The following is a 17,586-nucleotide window of genomic DNA, read 5'->3' on the forward strand; positions in this document are numbered from 1 at the left end:
CTTTCGAATCTTGGCGCAAAAGGGGAAGAGGCGTATTCTTCCAAATGCACGCACTGAACAGCCTGTAATACAAGCCCAGAATATAGTCCTTACTGGATTGGAGAACCAGCTAGCTGAATCCATGCACCTGCTTCTGCCAATATACAAGTGGAGAAGTTGTAAGAATTTCCCATCATTAGCCCAGCGCTTCTGAAGCTTGCTCTCGATAACAAGAGCTGGAAACCAAAATGTCTGCTCCCATCATAGATTCGCCATGGTGCATGGGTTGGTTATATGTGGGTGTTTTTTAAAAAAACTATTATACAAATATTTTTTTAAAAGGAAAGAAACAGCTAATGTGTAACAGGATCTTTTTAATGGACTGAAAATCAAAAGAAAAACTGAGAAGAAACCAAAGTAAGTGTACTTTGGTGGGAGTTTTATTGCAGGAGTATTCTGCAACATGTTCTTGACACAATAGTAGTGCCTTTGTGGTGGATTTATTCTGCTTTATTAATTAGTTGTTGTGCTTCCCCAATGTTACTGACATCTGGAGGGGAAATAGCACAACTAAAATGAAACAATTGCCCCCTCCGCTACAGAAAATATACAATTTGGGGTATGAGCAGGTATAGGATTTTAGGAGGGTGCTACAGGAAATGCACTGAATGCAAATGAAACAATATGACAGCCCCAAAACTTTTGCAGGTACAAATAGTATTCTGTCATAGCAATGTTCAATAATCTACAGAGCTGTGTCTCAAATTATAGTTTGCCAGCCAGATTCCAGTTTGATCCTTGGCTTATTGATGGAGAACAGGACTGTCCCTATCATGAGACAAGGTGAGGCAACTGCCTCAGGTGGAAGGTGGAAGGATCCATAGGGGCCATAGATCTGGTCTCCAAGGCTGTATTACCTATTCCTGCTGCTGCTGCAGTGGCAGTCACGGCTGTGGCACACTCCTTAGAAGCTGGATCTGCAGCTGCCTCAGGGTCTCCTCCTTCGGGGGTCTCCTGTGCTGGGCAATTCAGAGTTGGGCCTCCCCCACCTGCCTGGCCACCTTTGATTCCCACTTCAACCATTGAGTAAGGTTGATTTGATTCCTCCCCCTTGTTCCCTATCTAGACCTTCTCTCACCCTTCTTCCCTGACTGGAGGGGGGCACCATTTTGTGGTTCACCTGAGGAGCCAAAATGTCTTGGGCCAGCCCTGATGCAGAATGAATGTGAAGGGGAAATAAGTCATAAAATAAGTGGAACAAGCATTAGTTTTACAACTGGATAAGGAGAGAAATGATACACTGCGTCCACTGTTCCAACTTTGAAGGGAAGACCTTGACAGATGGTTTTGTTTTCAGAAAAACTGAACTATGCAGCATTTGCTTTGACAAAGAAGGAAAGCTGTAATGAGGCATTTAGTGGCGGTGACAGTATCAAAGGAGGCAGGTCCCATCTAGGGTGCAGTCAAAGACTATTTGGTCAATCTGCATGAATTCAAGTCAGCAGAGCCTGATGATTGTCACACACACACACACACACACACACACGAAATCAAGAAGAAATGGCAGAAACCAATGCATAAGCCAATGGGTTTGGGTGAGTCTAGCAGATCTTAGAAGACCTTAGAACAAAACAATCCATAGATTTACAAGCATGTGGTAGAAAATAATTGGCAGGGAATACAAGTGACATATCTACCAGTTGTTGATGTCTGCTCCTCAGGATATCTTTTATTTGCAAAAGCTGAGGAGGAGTAGCTTCATTCTGTCTGGAGCTGGTAAGATCGCCTGGCGTCATGTGTTCAGTTTGGGCAACAAAGTTCAAGAAGGCAATTGCAGTTGCAACCTCGTCTGCGGGGAACTATTTTCTTTTTTAACTCCCAATCCCTTCAGAAAAGGACAAAATAAATAGTTGTAATCATTTAATTAGATCTTAGGAATAGCTTTGCAGATTGCCTATTTTTTTCTTACCCTTGTTGTTGTTTAGTCGTTTAGTCGTGTCCGACTCTTCGTGACCCCATGGACCAGAGCACGCTAGGCACTCCTGTCTTCCACTGCCTCCCGCAGTTTGGTCAGACTCATGTTTGTAGCTTCGAGAACACTATCCAACCATCTTGTCCTCTGTCGTCCCCTTCTCCTTGTGCCCTCCATCTTTCCCAACATCAGGGTCTTTTCCAGGGAGTCTTCTCTTCTCATGAGGTGGCCAAAGTATTGGAGCCTCAGCTTCACGATCTGTCCTTCCAGTGAGCACTCAGGGCTGATTTCCTTAAGAATGGATACGTTTGATCTTCTTGCAGTCCATGGGACTCTCAAGAGTCTCCTCCAGCACCATAATTCAAAAGCATCTTGATGGTCCAGCTCTCACTTCCATACATCACTACTGGGAAAACCATAGCTTTAACTATACGGACCTTTGTTGGCAAGGTGATGTCTTTGCTTTTTAAGATGCTGTCTAGGTTTGCCATCGCCTTTCTCCCAAGGAGCAGGCGTCTTTTAATTTCATGACTGCTGTCACCCTAATGCTATTTCTTACCCTAATGCTATCATATGGAAGGGTACATAGGAGACTTCTGCGTTAACCCTCCATATCTGCATTTGTTTGCAGGCAATGTGGCCAGGACCCAATGAATTCCTGCACAGGGGAGAATTGTGCACACAGCTGGAGTTTCTGTGAAGTTTCTTTCCAGTGAAGCTGTTTGCACTGCAGAAGAGGCAAGCTGCTTTTCAGAGTAGTTTAAGAACAACTGAGAAGCAGGATGCCTCTTCCTCTTTGTGGTAGAAACAACAAAGGTCTTTGTCCTTCCAGCATCTTCCCATTTTATTTATTTATGATTAAATAGGAATGTGTCCCCGGAACCAGCAGTGATCCCTTGACCACAGAAGAACCACTGCTTTAAATATAGGATGGGGTGGATTGACTGGCCCAGCACGATCCTGTAGTTATAAAACCTTTGCCCACACTGCTATATATGAACAAACCCCACAAACAGCTGCACATGAAGTCCAGCTGTTGAGATGCAAATCTGCCCTTTCCGTGTCCCTCAAGATGTGCACTTTTGGGGTAGGGTTGGGTTGTGGCACCAAGGAGTGCTGGGAAGTCACAGGGAGTAGCAAGAGGTACGTTCCCCCTGCAAGGCAAGGGAAGAGTGGAGAGGAGGACAGACCAGCGCTCTGATTGCTTGCCTCTGCTTTCGTATATTAGGCAGCCAGTGCTTTTGGCTGGGAGCCCAGACAGGGCTTTTGTAATCAAAACATGATCTTGTATGCTGTGCAGCCAGTACTGAGAAAGGCCGTCTGATGGCTCTCCTCTTTTAGCTCTGCTGTGGAATCCGCCAAGCTTCACCTCTGATGTCCAAAATGCACCGATCTGTGAGTGCTGCCTTTGTTGTAAGTGGGAGGGATGTGGGGGAGTCAGCCTTGCATTCAGCAAAGCCAAGAAATGACTTCTTCTTCTTCTTCTTGCCTTTCCCCTTTTGCATTGTGTTGTCATTTTGGGGTGCTTCGCTTTCGGCCAGCAGATGTGTATCTGAGAGATGTGGGAGGGCAGAAAGGTGCTTTTTTTTTGTACAGCAGGTTAGGATGTGACCAGGTTAGGATGTGAACATCCTTCAGGAGGAGATCAGCTTCCCTCCCTCCACCTCCCTGCCGCCACAAAGGAGGGGAAGGAGAATTGAAAACAACAACAACAACAACACAGAATGTTGGGTAATGATGGACACTTCCCATCCCAAAGACCGGGAGTTTGGCGCTGCCTCGAGCAGCACAAAGGCCGGGCATGTTTACGAGAGCACTAGTGCATTGGCTAAGATGACAAAATGCTGGGTTGAGAGGCCCTCTCTTCCCCCATCCCCCAGGCTTTCTTTATCTCCTGAGCGCTGCTTCTTTCCTGAGTCTTTCATATCATAAATAGCTGACTTTCAAAGCGGCAGGTGGGGGGGTGGAATCCTGTAGCCAGAGCCAAGATCTGCGAGAAAATCCCATCCACCAAGAACTGACAGCGAGTGGGTGAACTTGAAATGTTGGATACAATGCCAACCGCCCCCCCTCCATGAAGCTTCACTATCCTACCCCCCCCTTGCTTTGCTTAGCCCCTCCTTTTCTGTTGCATTTTGATAGAGAAAGATATCCATGAATGTCTGATTCTCCCTCCCCTTCTCCTCTCCCATTGGGCTCTCTGTTTTCCCAGCGAGCAGGAACGCCTTCTGATTCACAGCCACTGCACGTTTCTTCTGCTAAAGCCATTTATAACTCCCCCCGAACTAGTCACTGTGGCATACGGGTACCTCACTCCCCAGAAGAGCTTTTATGCTGGAGAGAGGGCGTAAGGGGCGTCCCTTTCCATCCCAAAGTGGCAGCGGAGTCGACATTCTTTCCAGTAGCTTGGCAGCGGAAATATACCCTCTCGTTACTGACTGGCTGCAACTCAGCAGCAAACGGCCAGGAAGAAAATCGCTGACCACGCTGCAACGTGTTGGTCCGTTTTCACCAGTGAATCAGTCTGTGTGCCAGCCATCAGTCAGGCTTCAAAGTGCTGCTTTGCAGTTTTGGGGTCATTCAGCTAGGCTTTTGTTGCTGCTGTGCTACTGCTGTGTGTGTGTGTGCATGTGCAAGGAAAGGAATCTCTTCTTCAGCCCCAAATCTTGGAGATAATTGAAAAAGAACAGTGAGTGGGGCCTGCAATAAAATGTTGCAGCAAATCCTCACCCTGCACTCCAACAGTGATGATAGGAGTTGTGGTCCTACAACATAAATCATGTAGATAAACTAAGGTGACATATATGAGATTCTCAGGCGGTCACCCAGACCTGCTTTGTAGCTTCAGCACAGTGGAGGCATAGTATACTTTTTATTACTAATGCATAACCTGACTCTTTTTAAAGTGGACTTTGATGCCCTGCATTCTTTGCCAGATTGAGCATTGTTGTATCTTAATATTTTCACTAAAAGGTGCATTGCAAGGGCAAAACATTGGCCCTGCCTTCACCATACATTTAAAGCAGTTTCCTACCACTTCAAACAATCATCGCTTCCCTCAGAGAATCCTGGCAACTGTAATTTGTTAATAGGTGTTGAGAGTTGTTAAGAGACCCCTCTTTCTCTTCACAGAGATGGAGTTCTCAGGGTCGTTTAACAACCAATCCCTCTTCCCAAAGAACTCATAGAATTGTAATTCTGTGAGGGGAAATAGGGGTCTCTTAACAAATCTTAGTACCCCTTAAAAACTACAGGCTCCCAGAATTCTTGTCGGGGGTGGAGAGTACGAGATAGGGTCCTTGTTTATTATTATTATTATTATTATTATTATTCATGCCATATTATGTCTACCTGGTTTTTATCCCAGTGTGGCTCTTGGAAGGTTGCCCATGAGGGAATAAGACCCTTGGGCTGAAAAAGCCCCCCTCCTGCACTGGAGATAATGGTCTGACTCGACTTATTACATTCCTAGCACATGTTATATGGCTTTATATGGCTTTATTAAATGGCTTGAATAACCATCCTCTGCACAGTTTAGCAAAGGATTCTATGGAATGAGGCTTGGTCACTGCACATTTTTGTAACACACTCAATTAAAGGAGTGTATTTCAGAATCCACATTGCTCTGATTCCAGGGCTGGCCCACCCATGAGGCAACGTGAGGTGACTGTCTCAAGTGGCAGGATCCACCAGGGCAGCAGATCCTGATGTTGATCTTTCCCCCCCCCCCCCACACACTTAATCCTGATGTAGATCTCCCCTCCCCCCTTCTTCCCTGGTTGGGAGGGAAATGCCATTTTGGAGTCCGCCTCAGGTGCCAAAATGGCAGCCCTGTCTGATTCCATTCTGCCTCCATAGCCCCTAGCCTCCCCCCTGATTATGTATGGAACTTACTTGCCCACACAAAGGTGACATACCAGTCATTAGGAACCCAGAAAATTCTGGCCAGGTTGGATCCAAATCTAATTTAAACAGTTTTGCAAAAGTGTAACATCCCTGCTTCTCTCGACTGAATTTCCAAAGCTACCCACCCACTCTCTTTGCCAAGACAGTTGATGATGATAAAAGAACCCAATATTTTCCTCACCTCAGGGTGAGGGGTGGGGATAATTCTCATAAGGAAAATTTGCATATTAGGCTTAAACTGAGTCAGCATCCATTCATCCAGTTTCATTATAAAAGTCTGTTGCTGTATTATTAGAAGCTAGGCCTGTAATTAAATAAGGGATTGACATGTGAAATTTGGCCCTTATCCCAGAGTTGGCTCACCCTAAAGATGCCTTTTCCAAACTACTGCTTTCTAAATCAGTGGTTCCCAAACTTTCCCCCCTCTGCAGATCATTTGAAAATGGTTGAGGGTCTGGGACCACGCAGTGCTTTTCCTGCCTGTTGCCGCAATTGTAATTCCATAGAATTCAAATCGTGATACAATAAAATAAAATATAAGCAAAAAAAGAAGCAAAAACAAACAAACAATAAAAAATCAATATGAATATTCAATGTGATGGTTGTGCCATCTTCCATTTTCAACCATAAATTCACTGACACTCAGTAGACCACCTGAATGAAGCCTGGGGACCACTAGTGATACATAGACCACAATCTGGGCACCGCTGCTCTAGATGAACATCCCTGACGTTTACCTTTAATTGCTGGATCTGATAGGAATGTGGTGTGAAATATGGAGCACACCAGGTTGGAGGAGGCTACACTACAGACTTCTCATGGTTGCCAAACTACAGCGCTTCAAACTACGGAAGAAGACAGACCTAATGTCCCTAAGGGTACTGGAACACTCTCAGAATGAAGTCCTGGCAATCCTATGCTCTCTTCTTTCACAGGCCCATGGTCTTTTCAAGGCCTACTCCCTTGCTGTCAAGAGTGCATAGCCTCCTCTGTCCATCATCCCTGCATTCAGGTTCTCCACAAACCTAGTTCTTTCTTAGCACCTCCTTTCTTCAGCGGAACCCACTGCTAAATCTCTTATTTTCTTCATCTACCAGGACTTGCCATGGCATCCTTTGGGCCCGCTCAGCAGTCTTGTCCCTCCCACCATCCCCTCCCGGCCAAAAGATGTAGCTAGACTTGCCTTTAGGCTCTGCGTTTGACCCCGGTTCATTTATTCATCACTCATTTCCCGAAATCAGTTGGCTTTGTGAACAGCCCGTGACATCACAGTTGTTGGCGGAGTTAGGTAGTCATCACCATGAAACCCTTAGTGCATTAAAAACAATTTGAATGTAGGTATCGAGGGATCTCATGGCTAGACAATAAGCTGACGTTTTAGCAACTCCTAAAATTATAGGGTATTACAAGTGCTACCATCTGTTTATGCAAAATTCTAGTTCCATAGGTGCAGCATGCCTTAATTGCTACTGCATAGTTCCTAAAAGGAGCAGGAGATAGTCCTTATGCTTTAAATGATGAGAGTTGACTCTGCTGGCTGAGGTGATGGGAGTTGTAGTCCAAAGTGATGGGAGTTGTAGTCCAAAGGACCAGGTTCAAGAAGGCTGAGTTACTAGGGATGGTGGATAGAGGAGAAATTAGGTTCAGTTCACATTTAAAGGCAAATGTACCTAATTCATACAATATGCCGACTGAATCGCAACCATCCTTCAGAATTCGCACTTCTCCAATTTTTACAATGCAGTTCTTCAGCCACATAATGTGTACAAAAATGCATATATCAAGGGAGGTAACATAATATGCATTGTATGAACAGAGATTGCTTTTCAAAATTGCATACAAAACTGTGAAGAATAGGAGAACTTAACACAAATATGATGGTGAATTTTCATGAGGACTTTGAAACAAAGATGCAAACTGATGTGGAAAGGTGGAGAACTGGCCTTCAGGAAGGGAAAAATGAGAAACCGAGAGACACCAGTGTTGGCATACTTACCCATCCCTGTGTGTTACACCCTAAAATGAAGGCTGGCTCAGCCCCTGAATAGAGATGGGAAGGAGCAGAACAGAATAAATTTGCACTCAATATATCTGGCTCAGAATCTGCCAAGCCAGATTACAAAACTTGATATTCACAGGAGGATACCTAGGGTCAGATAGCCCTGTCAACTTCAGACTTGATATTTAACACCTAAATTGAATTTGTAACTTAGGAAATTTTGTTTTACCATGGACCTTTTGGGGGGCTGGAAAATATTTGGGGAGGGGAAATGTTTTCGATTGAGTGCCAAAATATACACAAGCTCACAGATACCAGCTATTACTGCTCTAACCCTCAACCCATTTTGCAGAGAAAAATTGTGCTTGAAAAGCCACACCACCTGCTTAATACAGATTCTTCTTTTGTCCAGATCTCACTGATTCCTTCTGCAAGGAAATCAAATTTTGCCTTAAAATCCAGTATTACTTCTTAAGAAGAGGTCTGCTGGATCATACTAAGGGCCCATTGAGTTTGTCATCTTCTTTCCAGGAATGGCCACCAAGATGCTTAGCTGCTTTTGATCAGAGCCAGCATCTGTAACCTTGCATATTATTGTCCCAGGGCATTGTAGCAAATTTCAGTGGCAGCTGGAGTCAGTCATCCAATGCTATGCAGTGTTGCTTTTGCCTACCTGCCCACCCCAGCAGTGCCAGAGCTCACCAACAGAAGAAGTGGTTGACTGATGGAGGAGGGGGCCATTAGAAGTATTTACTCAGGATTTCCTCAAACCTGCAGCTGGCTCTGCTGTTGATCCTCCCTTCATTTAGAAGTGCTGCTCTTTCTGGTGGATATATTTGGATTTTGATCTTGTTAATGCTTCAGTAAACTACCCTTATTGTAGCATGCCTTATTTCTTGCATGAAATCTCTGCTTTGGCCTACAGATCTTAGCAGAACACACACACACACACGTTTGTCAGTGTCAATATTACAGTATAAATATACGATTGCATATAGTAGGCCACATACTTATCCAACTTTATATTTTTTCATTACAATTTTAAGTTAAAATACTATCTGGCTATGTTTATTCAAAATAGGACACTGGGTACCTATCTTCTGTGACTTTAAAACATAGTGCTAAATGTTCGATTGCTGTGGGTGATTAAGACCTTTGTCTTCCATCTTTTTCTTGGTTGAAAGAGAGGAGGCAAAGAGATCCCATGGTATGGCCAAAATTCTTTGGGAGGAACAGCTAGATATGAATTTCAATAAATAACAAGGCTACCACCTTGCTGACACTAAGACCAAATGGGTCCCATGATGGAAGAATAGTGGAATATAAATGTAAAAAAGTAAAATCTGAACTATTAACCATATGTGTATCTGTTATCTCTTTTACGGACCATATGTGGAAATCCCCTAAAGCTCTTTCGTTTCATTAGGATGCCACCGTGGATGATGCAGTGTTGCGGAAAAAAGAACAAAAAGATGTCGAACTGGATAAGAAAATCATAGCTTTGCGGAAAAAGAACGAAGCCCTTATGCGAAGATATCATGTATGTTTGACTTCTTAGCTCAGTTTTGGGGCCTCCTTGCTGAATGTTTGAAGCCCTATATGCTGATAACTCTTTTGAAAAATTCAGTTTGTTGCATTCTTTGTTCAGCTGACACCAGTAACTCGATGTGGCTGAAGTAACTTGAAGTAGGTGACATAGAAATCAGCATTTACTCCCACCAGGACTAGAATTTCAAAATTATTATTCTGCATAACAGATCAGGCTGCCAGAATTGTAAGGAGCCTAAACCAAGGAACCTAAGGAACAGCAATCATGTAGGGGAATGGAGAAGAAGCCTATGGCCAGATAACTTCTGCTTGGGCACTGCTGCAAGATGCCTCCTCAGTTACATAGACTTGAGGCCTATTCATACTTTGTTTGTCTCATGATTGCTAGTCATGAGTCCTACACTTTGTTTCGTTCTGCCACTTTACCAGAGAAAACCAGCTGTTCACTGCTGAATGTCAATTGGGTTTTCTGTGGATTGGTACTTGTTCTGAATAGCAGTAAACATTAGGTTTTCCTGGGAAACGTGGGGGCAGGACAAAGAAAACCCCTCTTGGACCCATGACTAGAATTTGCGGGACAAACCAAGTGTGGAGGGGCCTTTAAGGTGCCCCATAGGAGTCAGAATACTGCATGGTTTATCATCCATTGATATTTCTGGGTCAGATTAACCTGAACTTTAGAGTGTGTTGTCATCAGTATGCTAATACCAGCTCTATATTTCATTCAGGAAGTGTGCAATAGCAGTCTACCCTGAATCAATGTATTGAGACTGTGTTTGGCCGTGCAGGATTTAAGAGACTGAAAATGAGACTGGAGACAAGCAATAGTCTTTGCAAGACTGGAGGCTATTTTAAAGATGTATCGCTTCCCATGGTGTTTACTTCTTTCTTTTGAGGCCTATTGGTCAATCAGATGATGCCAGAATATAAAACCCATGAAACCTGTTTACCAGAGGTGAAAGTAGTGTCTACATACCATATCAAATTATTATTATTATTATTATTATTATTATTCCCATAGATCTCAGGGCGGTTCACAACATAAAATCATTAAATTACAATATGAGAAGCACAAAATACATAATAAAAACAAAAACAAAGACAACACAATAATCTCCCCCTTCCACAACACATTTTGAAAGGGCATTAGATGGCAATCAGCCAAAGGTCTGGTTAAAGAGGAATGTTTTCTCTTGGCGACTAATGAAGGCGTCAGCTGAACCTCACTGAGGAGAGCATTCCACAAACAAGGTGCCACTGCAGAAAAGGCCCGTTCCTACGTTGCTCCCCTCCAGACCTCTCATGGAGGAGGCACATAAAGAAAGGCCTCAGAGGATGATCTCGGGGGTCGAGGTAGGTTCATATGGAGAGAGGTGGTTGTTAAAACTATCTTCAACTCTCTGAAGAAGAAGAAATCACATGTCTCAGTAAAGCCTTGGTAAATATAGTCATCACCTGGATGCTGCTATTGTCAAATATAGTGGCAGCGGCAAATGTGTGCTGATGAATGTACAGTTTCTCATAGCTTCCCTATGTTTCTCCCTTTGTTTGAGATTGCTTTGTTTCTAGCTTTCTGCTTGTTGTAAGCTGATCTGATAGAGGAACTGGCTGTCTTTTTTGCAGGAAATAGAAGAGGACAGGAAGCGAGCAGAGCAGGAGGGAATGGCTGTCACGTCGAGGAAAGCCAGGCCAGACGGCCTCACCATCACCATCACCAAAGCCCATAACGTAAGCATTATCTCCCCTTCCTGCTAAGGAAGGATTTTTATATATCCCATTCTTGCAAGGTTAGAGAGGTCTTAGCTGTGGGGGATTATGAAATCAATATGTAATAAATATAGAGACCATCAGGCTTCAGGCTCTATCAGCTCTCTGAATGATTTACAGGTTCCTAAATGTAACAGTAATATGTGCAAGAACATGTGTTTGGGGGTGGCTCTCCAATGAGGAGTAAATTTAAACACCTCTGTGAACTATGGTTTAAAAATAATAAGAGGAGGGAATAGACTATGAAAGACTGGAGTGAGTCCATCACACACTATTGCATCATCTATTTCTCATGAATAAAGATCCACACCATGATGACTCTACTGTTTTCCTAAACCTTTAACATTTCAGCCAAATGTCAGATTCATAAGTGAAGAGATGCTTTCCCCCCTCGCCAGATTTATAGGTTGCCTGGCAAATTGGACAAAAGGACCAGCTATTTCTTTGGGAAAATTTCCTCAGTATTTGTATCACTGGCAAAAAGTGTGAGGTCATAGAGCCCTCCTGACATTTTCATAGCTTCTTCTCCCCAGCTGTTAAGGCAAAAGAGAAAGGGAGGAGGTTAACATGGCAACATCCTGACCATTTCCTAGCTAAGTGTTTGTCCTATTGGCAGGAGAAAAGAGTCGTGAGTGAGAAATGGGGAAGCAGCGGCCCTCCTGCCTCCAGTTTTGGGATTGGAAGTGAGGAGGAGGAAGATGACGAGGAATCTGATCACTTGTTTACATTCAGGATGGGGAAGAGGGTTCAGTTGGCTGTTACCATGGACAATAAAGCCAAGGTGAGTCCCCAGCCTGTTTTTTATAAGTGCTGAATCTCTAGAGATGCCAGCAAATTTGGGTTGCAATGATGAAATACAAGTAAAAGCATTCTAGTTTAAACAAAGCAACATACATTCAGCAAAAAGGTGGGTCCCACATTGTTAGTTAGCCCAAAAAATCCAATAAACTTCAAGTGCAAGCAGGGTTAGAATTTGGTTCTCTAATATCCCAGCCCAGCATGATCCACAAGGCCACCCAATAAGAGTCATGGTAGGGTAGGTTTTGAATCTGGTTCCCCAACATTCCAGTCCAGCAAGGCCACCCAGTGAGTTTCATCGGCGAGCAAATGTATTTACAATCCACAGAGGATACTTATTCAGGACTAATCAAACTTTTAATGAAGTCCATATTATTGCTTGCTGAGTAAGTCAGCATTTGGGTGGTAAGCTTTGTGAGAATGTTCCTCCAATACAACATATAGGCTTCAGTCAATTGGGAAACATTGTCACAAATAGTAAATCTCCAGCAGTCGAAAAAAGCAGCTTGCTCTCAGATTGTAAGTGACCCTTCAGTCTTTTACTGCCTGATAGGATTGTAAATTCATTTCCACGACTTCAAAAAGCTCTCTAGACATCTTTGGGGACAGCTCGGTGACGACATCTGTTTCGTTCGCAGTGGCAGTCAAAACAACACATCACATTAGGCTGTGTTGACATACAAGCAGAGTGTAATATGAATCTCTTACAGTAGCATTAAAGAAGGCAATGGCAGATCCTTGACTTGAGCAACATGTTTGGATTCAACTACATGCTGTCAAAATCAAGACCTCAAAGACAGGAAGAGGACATAGAAGGGGTTGGTGCTTCGAAGCCCCAGTAGCAGGGCTTTTTTCCCCCAGCCGGAACTCGCCGGAACTCAGTTCTGGCACCTCTAAGGTGGGCTCCATCGTCATTATAAGAGAATGAGGGAGGTGTTCATGGTCAGTTCCAGACCTCTTTTCCTAGAAAAATAGCCCTTCCCAGCAGTATGAAAGCTTGAAATACAAGTCTTTTCTGTTCTTAGGCATTTCTAAAAAGAATATTTCCATGAGTGCTAATACAGGTTGAAGATGTCAGAAGCAATGAGGGTTTGGGGCAGTATTTTACTAACAAGTCCCATCAGTGCAAGAATTTCTGCTTGTACAACAGGACTCCCTCTGCGCCTTTCCACTATCCACCTGAAATCTATTCCAGAAGGTTGAGGAAACTCCTAGAACAGATTAAGGGGGTGTATGGGAGAGGAAATGGGGAAAACATTCTGTTGCACTAGCATAAATTCTAAAAAAAAGCCTTAGCACTGCATTGGATTCCACCCTTCTTGTTCAGTCAGATTTTTTCTTGCAGTTCGAATCCTGTTATTAATGTTGCATGTGGTATATTTTAGTATGGAAATGTGTTTCAGTCATTTCTCTCATTCATTTTCATAAATTACTGCGAAGTGGGCCGGGTGGAATGATTCTCCTTTCCTGCCCTGGCATACTGTTCTGGGGGTTCCCCCAACTCCTCTTGAGCCAATTTTGGGGTGCATGAGGGGGGAGGGGGCAGAAAGCCCTGTTGTGCTAGCAGAAGTCTTTGACGTCATTAGTTGATTCTGTTACTCTGAGTCTATGCGTTCTAAGTAATCTGTGTGCTACCCTCAAAACATAGTGATATTTTCAATTACATGGAATAAAAGTTATATCATCTCTGCTATATTTTGCTTAGTCGTGTTGGTTTTCATCCAGGAAAACAATTCCCATGATGAGAATTTTTTGGCTCGGGAGCTAAGAAAATTCATCAACCCCGAAGGGAGTTAGCTGATCCTTACACAGCCCTCCTAAATGCTGACAAAAAATTAAGAGAACACTTGTTACTTCAGTCTTGATTAGTTTAGTGCAACAAAATTACAATGCTAACGTATCTTATACGTTATCCACAAAGGTTCGTTATATTGAATTTCTGGCTGAAATATTTCTTTTCGGAATTAGATTGATTACAACTGGTAGCTATCAATGAATGGAATTTGCTATTTGTTATACTTGTTTTTCCAGCACCAAATAGGCATACTTACTCTAAATATGCACCTTTCTATACATACTGTACAGGGCAAGAAACAGCATATTCTGATTCTGCCTTTTCTAGGGAAAGCGGGTTGTGAGTGAAAAACGGGGATCAGAGTGTCTTGTGAGCCCAGGGGAGGCCCCAGACATCAGTGAAGAAGAGATTGATCAGTTGGTTGCTTTCCGCAGGGGAAGAAGGATGCAGATTGCTATTACAATGGACAACAAAGGCAGGGTGAGTATTTTCCCAAATGGCTCCCTTTGGTTCCAGTTCTCTGCTTGGACTCAGTCCCGTCCCCCAGCCCCAGTGTTAATACATGTTGCCAAGGCTGCTAGCTCCTGATGCAGTGGTGCTGCTGCTGCTGCTTTAACAGCTTTTGGGAAGCTGAAAATTATTTGGAAACTTGCTTTCTGCTCCAGTGCTGCAACAATCCACTTACGCAGCTACCTCTCTGATGTCTTGTGGGTGGAACATGGAAATCTTGCTTACTGCAGCAGACTGAAAAGAGAAGGTGTGATGGAAAGGCTATAGTATGCAAACGCTCCCTCAGTCCATCTTTGGGGTCTCTCTCCCAGTGCAGTTGGGAAAAACTATTTCCTGGCATGCTAGAGAACTATTGCCCATCAGAGATGACAGTTCTGAGCTAGTTGGGCCAGTGTTCTGACTTGGTATAACTTAAGGCAGTTTCCTAAGGCCCGTCTAAACTGATGTTTTTTTTGCAAGTGTCATCTGCAGCATGTCATTGATGCAATAATAGTGCATTCGTGGCGTATTCATCCTGGACCGTCCATGCTTTGTTAGTTGTTCAGTGATGCTTCCTCAACTGTGACGTCTTGAGATAGCATGCAGTAACTGCACTAGTAGAACTCAGGCAAGAGCTTTAGGTGCCAGTTTCTGATATTCATTGTGCTGCACCTTCAATGCTGCAGCTACAGCGCCCAAACCACTCTGTCTGCTCTGACTCTGAGTCTTATACCAAGTGCACATTTAAGTAGCCAGTGAAGCAGGTAAGTCCCTTGAAATGGCTCTGAAATGGCTCTTTCCTAAGATGTCGTCATGGCATTGTCTGTGGCCTCCTTAGGTAAACCAAGAAGAATCATATCCTAAAGTTTATTTGTACTGATGACAGTGGGTGATGCTGAGATCTAAACCACTGAGCTTCTTGGGCTTGCTGATTGGAAGGTCAGCGGTTCAAATCCACATGACGGGGTGAGCTCCTGTTGCTCTGTCCCAGCTCCTGCCAACTCAGCAGTTCAAAAGCACACCAGTACAAGTACATAAATAGGTACTGCTGTGGCGGGAAGGTAAATGGCATTTCCTTGCACTCTGGCTTCCATCATGGTGTTCCATTGTGCCAGTAGCGGTTTAGTCATGCTGGCCACATGACCCAGAAAGCTGTCTGTGGACAAACACTGGCTCCCTTGGCCTGAAAAACGAGATGAGCATTGCACCCCATAGTCGACTATGACTGGACTTAACCGTCCAGGGGTCTTTGACCTTTTTACCTTTTACTGACCATTTTTGTATTGAACCTTTCCCCTGAAGAACTCATGGTGTGGTACACAGAATTACCCTCAGAACAAGCGTGACATGTGAGTCAAGAGGAGAGATGATGACTTGCCCAAGCCTAACCAGTGAGCTTCATGGCTGAGTAGGGAAGTTTGAACCTGTTCTGTCCCCAGCACCCATCGAAACTGAATACAGCTCTCATAATTCATTCTACAACACTGGAAAGTGGAAATGTTGGCTGGGCCCACTGCAATATCAAATGACTTAAGATAAATCTGTCAAATCATGTGATCATCTAGGCCTCAGACATAAAAGCAAAACATTTTATAGGAAAATGTTCAGTCCCTTGCATCCCCAGCCAGGACTGGCTTCTCCTCCTGCCCTCACTCGCATGTCAGTTAGGCTTAGAGGAAAAACATTTCTCGTTTTTGCCAGTGGGAGTTTTATTTTTAATTCTAATTGTCACACTGTGGGGAAGGGGCACAGTTCATCGAGATGGCAGCTGTGGAAGGGCTTCTGTCCTCATGCACTGTGAAAGCAAATTATTATTATTATTATTATTATTATTATTATTATTATTATTATTATTTATTTGTACCCCGCCCATCTGGCTGGGTTTCCCCAGCCACTCTGGGTGGCTTCCAACAAAGATGAAAAATACATTAAAATGTCATACATTAAAAACTTCCCTGAACAAGGCTGCCTTCAGATGTCTTCTAAATGTCAAATGGGATGTTGGGCAGAAAAACTTTGGCCCTCCCAATCCTTGGTATGTGGCCCCCAAGCAATTACTCCTGAGGGAATACAGCTCTTGACACGAATACAGCCTTTTTACTATTGGAATTCTTTGTAACTTTTCACCTTTAAGTGAGTATATCTTAAGATCTTGAGGACGAAATCCTGATATTTATAAACAAAACAAATCTATTTTTTAAATGTTGCTACCTCTACACCACCAACAACAATTATTTTTTATCAGGCTGCTGTTAGGCACAGGAACAGGACTAATAATAATAATAATAATAATAATAATAATAATAGCATCCCTGGTTAGAAATTGAGCAACTAAGTACGGGGGAAAGTGACATAGGATTAAAAGGTGTAGAATCCAGTTTTTCAGAATGCCACTGATTCTAGCCAAGAGGCAAGGCTGTCTCCCTCAGAATGACACTGTCCAACCACTGTCTGAGGGCCCACTTCCTTTTGGCATCGTCTGAAGCGTGTGCTTTCTGGGCCAAGGTTTTTAAAAGCAGACTTCGGAGCCGAGCTCCAGCTGCCTCAAACTGATGGTTTCCGAGTGACATTCTGCTGACGGAGAAGAGGATTAGCCCAAGAACGGCACAAGCTGTGCGTCCTATTCAGTCTTCAGGCTGTAACTCAGCTGCCGGGCCTACACTCTGCCCCGCTGCCTGCGAGGAGAGAAAAGAAAAGCCTGTTGACATGGTGAGCGGGGGGCATGTGAGAGTTTTACAGCCCCAGATGGCCAAGGCTGTTTTCTCAGGCAAGATGGATGACGGGCCTGCAGGGAGCACATGGACACATTGAAACAGAGAGTGTAAATCACGCTGGGAGAGGCGGCCGGCGCAGCCAGCTCAAGCCTCTCTCTCTCATGGTCTGCACTTTCCCCAGAAACAGTGCGCCATTGTCCTCAGGCCCAGGCCCTGCGACGCCTCCCAGCGTGAAGTACACGCAGATTTGGGCCTGGAGTTTAAAGAGCTTTTAAACAGTACATTTGGCAGTAAATGCCTTTTTGTGTAAGGCTGCGAGTGACTCAGGGCTTTACAGACTTCGCCATACGGTCGAGGCATGTTAGATAAACACAGAGATGGCAAAGAATGAAGAGGGGAGGAGGCACAAAAGTCATCGGGAATGGGGGAAAGAGGGGGAGCTTTTTGTGAAATGTGCTCCGCCACTGAATAGCCTAAAGGTGATTTGTGTGGAAACTGTATCTTGCAGTGCGGTGGGCTCTTGGGAAATACAATGTCAGACTCTCCAAGTGGCCCTGTTTTCCAGGGATTTACAGAAGCCGTCCCTGCATGCCTCTGATGGGCCAGATTTACACCGTAA

The 17,586-nt window shown here is 44.0% G+C and overlaps 1 protein-coding gene across 2 annotated transcripts in view; it reads left to right on the forward strand.

The window, feature by feature from the left end:
* The first annotated feature begins 3,182 nt into the window (after positions 1-3,182).
* CCDC9B (coiled-coil domain containing 9B) overlaps positions 3,183-17,586 on the forward strand; it is a 54,104-nt gene continuing 39,700 nt past the window's right edge. The window contains exons 1-5 of one of the 2 annotated variants that reach the window (XM_083450390.1): positions 3,183-3,364; positions 9,283-9,396; positions 11,028-11,132; positions 11,788-11,952; positions 14,092-14,244. In XM_083450390.1, coding sequence (XP_083306516.1) covers positions 3,326-3,364; positions 9,283-9,396; positions 11,028-11,132; positions 11,788-11,952; positions 14,092-14,244 — 576 coding nt within the window. In that variant the 5' untranslated portion in view covers positions 3,183-3,325. The remainder of the gene's footprint in view (positions 3,365-9,282; positions 9,397-11,027; positions 11,133-11,787; positions 11,953-14,091; positions 14,245-17,586) is intronic. The other variant, XM_083450391.1, reaches the window with a different exon arrangement.

The sequence above is a fragment of the Podarcis tiliguerta genome (genome assembly GCF_965153285.1).
Source record: "Podarcis tiliguerta genome assembly, chromosome: 1".
In the NCBI taxonomy this organism is placed as follows: Eukaryota; Metazoa; Chordata; class Lepidosauria; order Squamata; family Lacertidae; genus Podarcis; species Podarcis tiliguerta.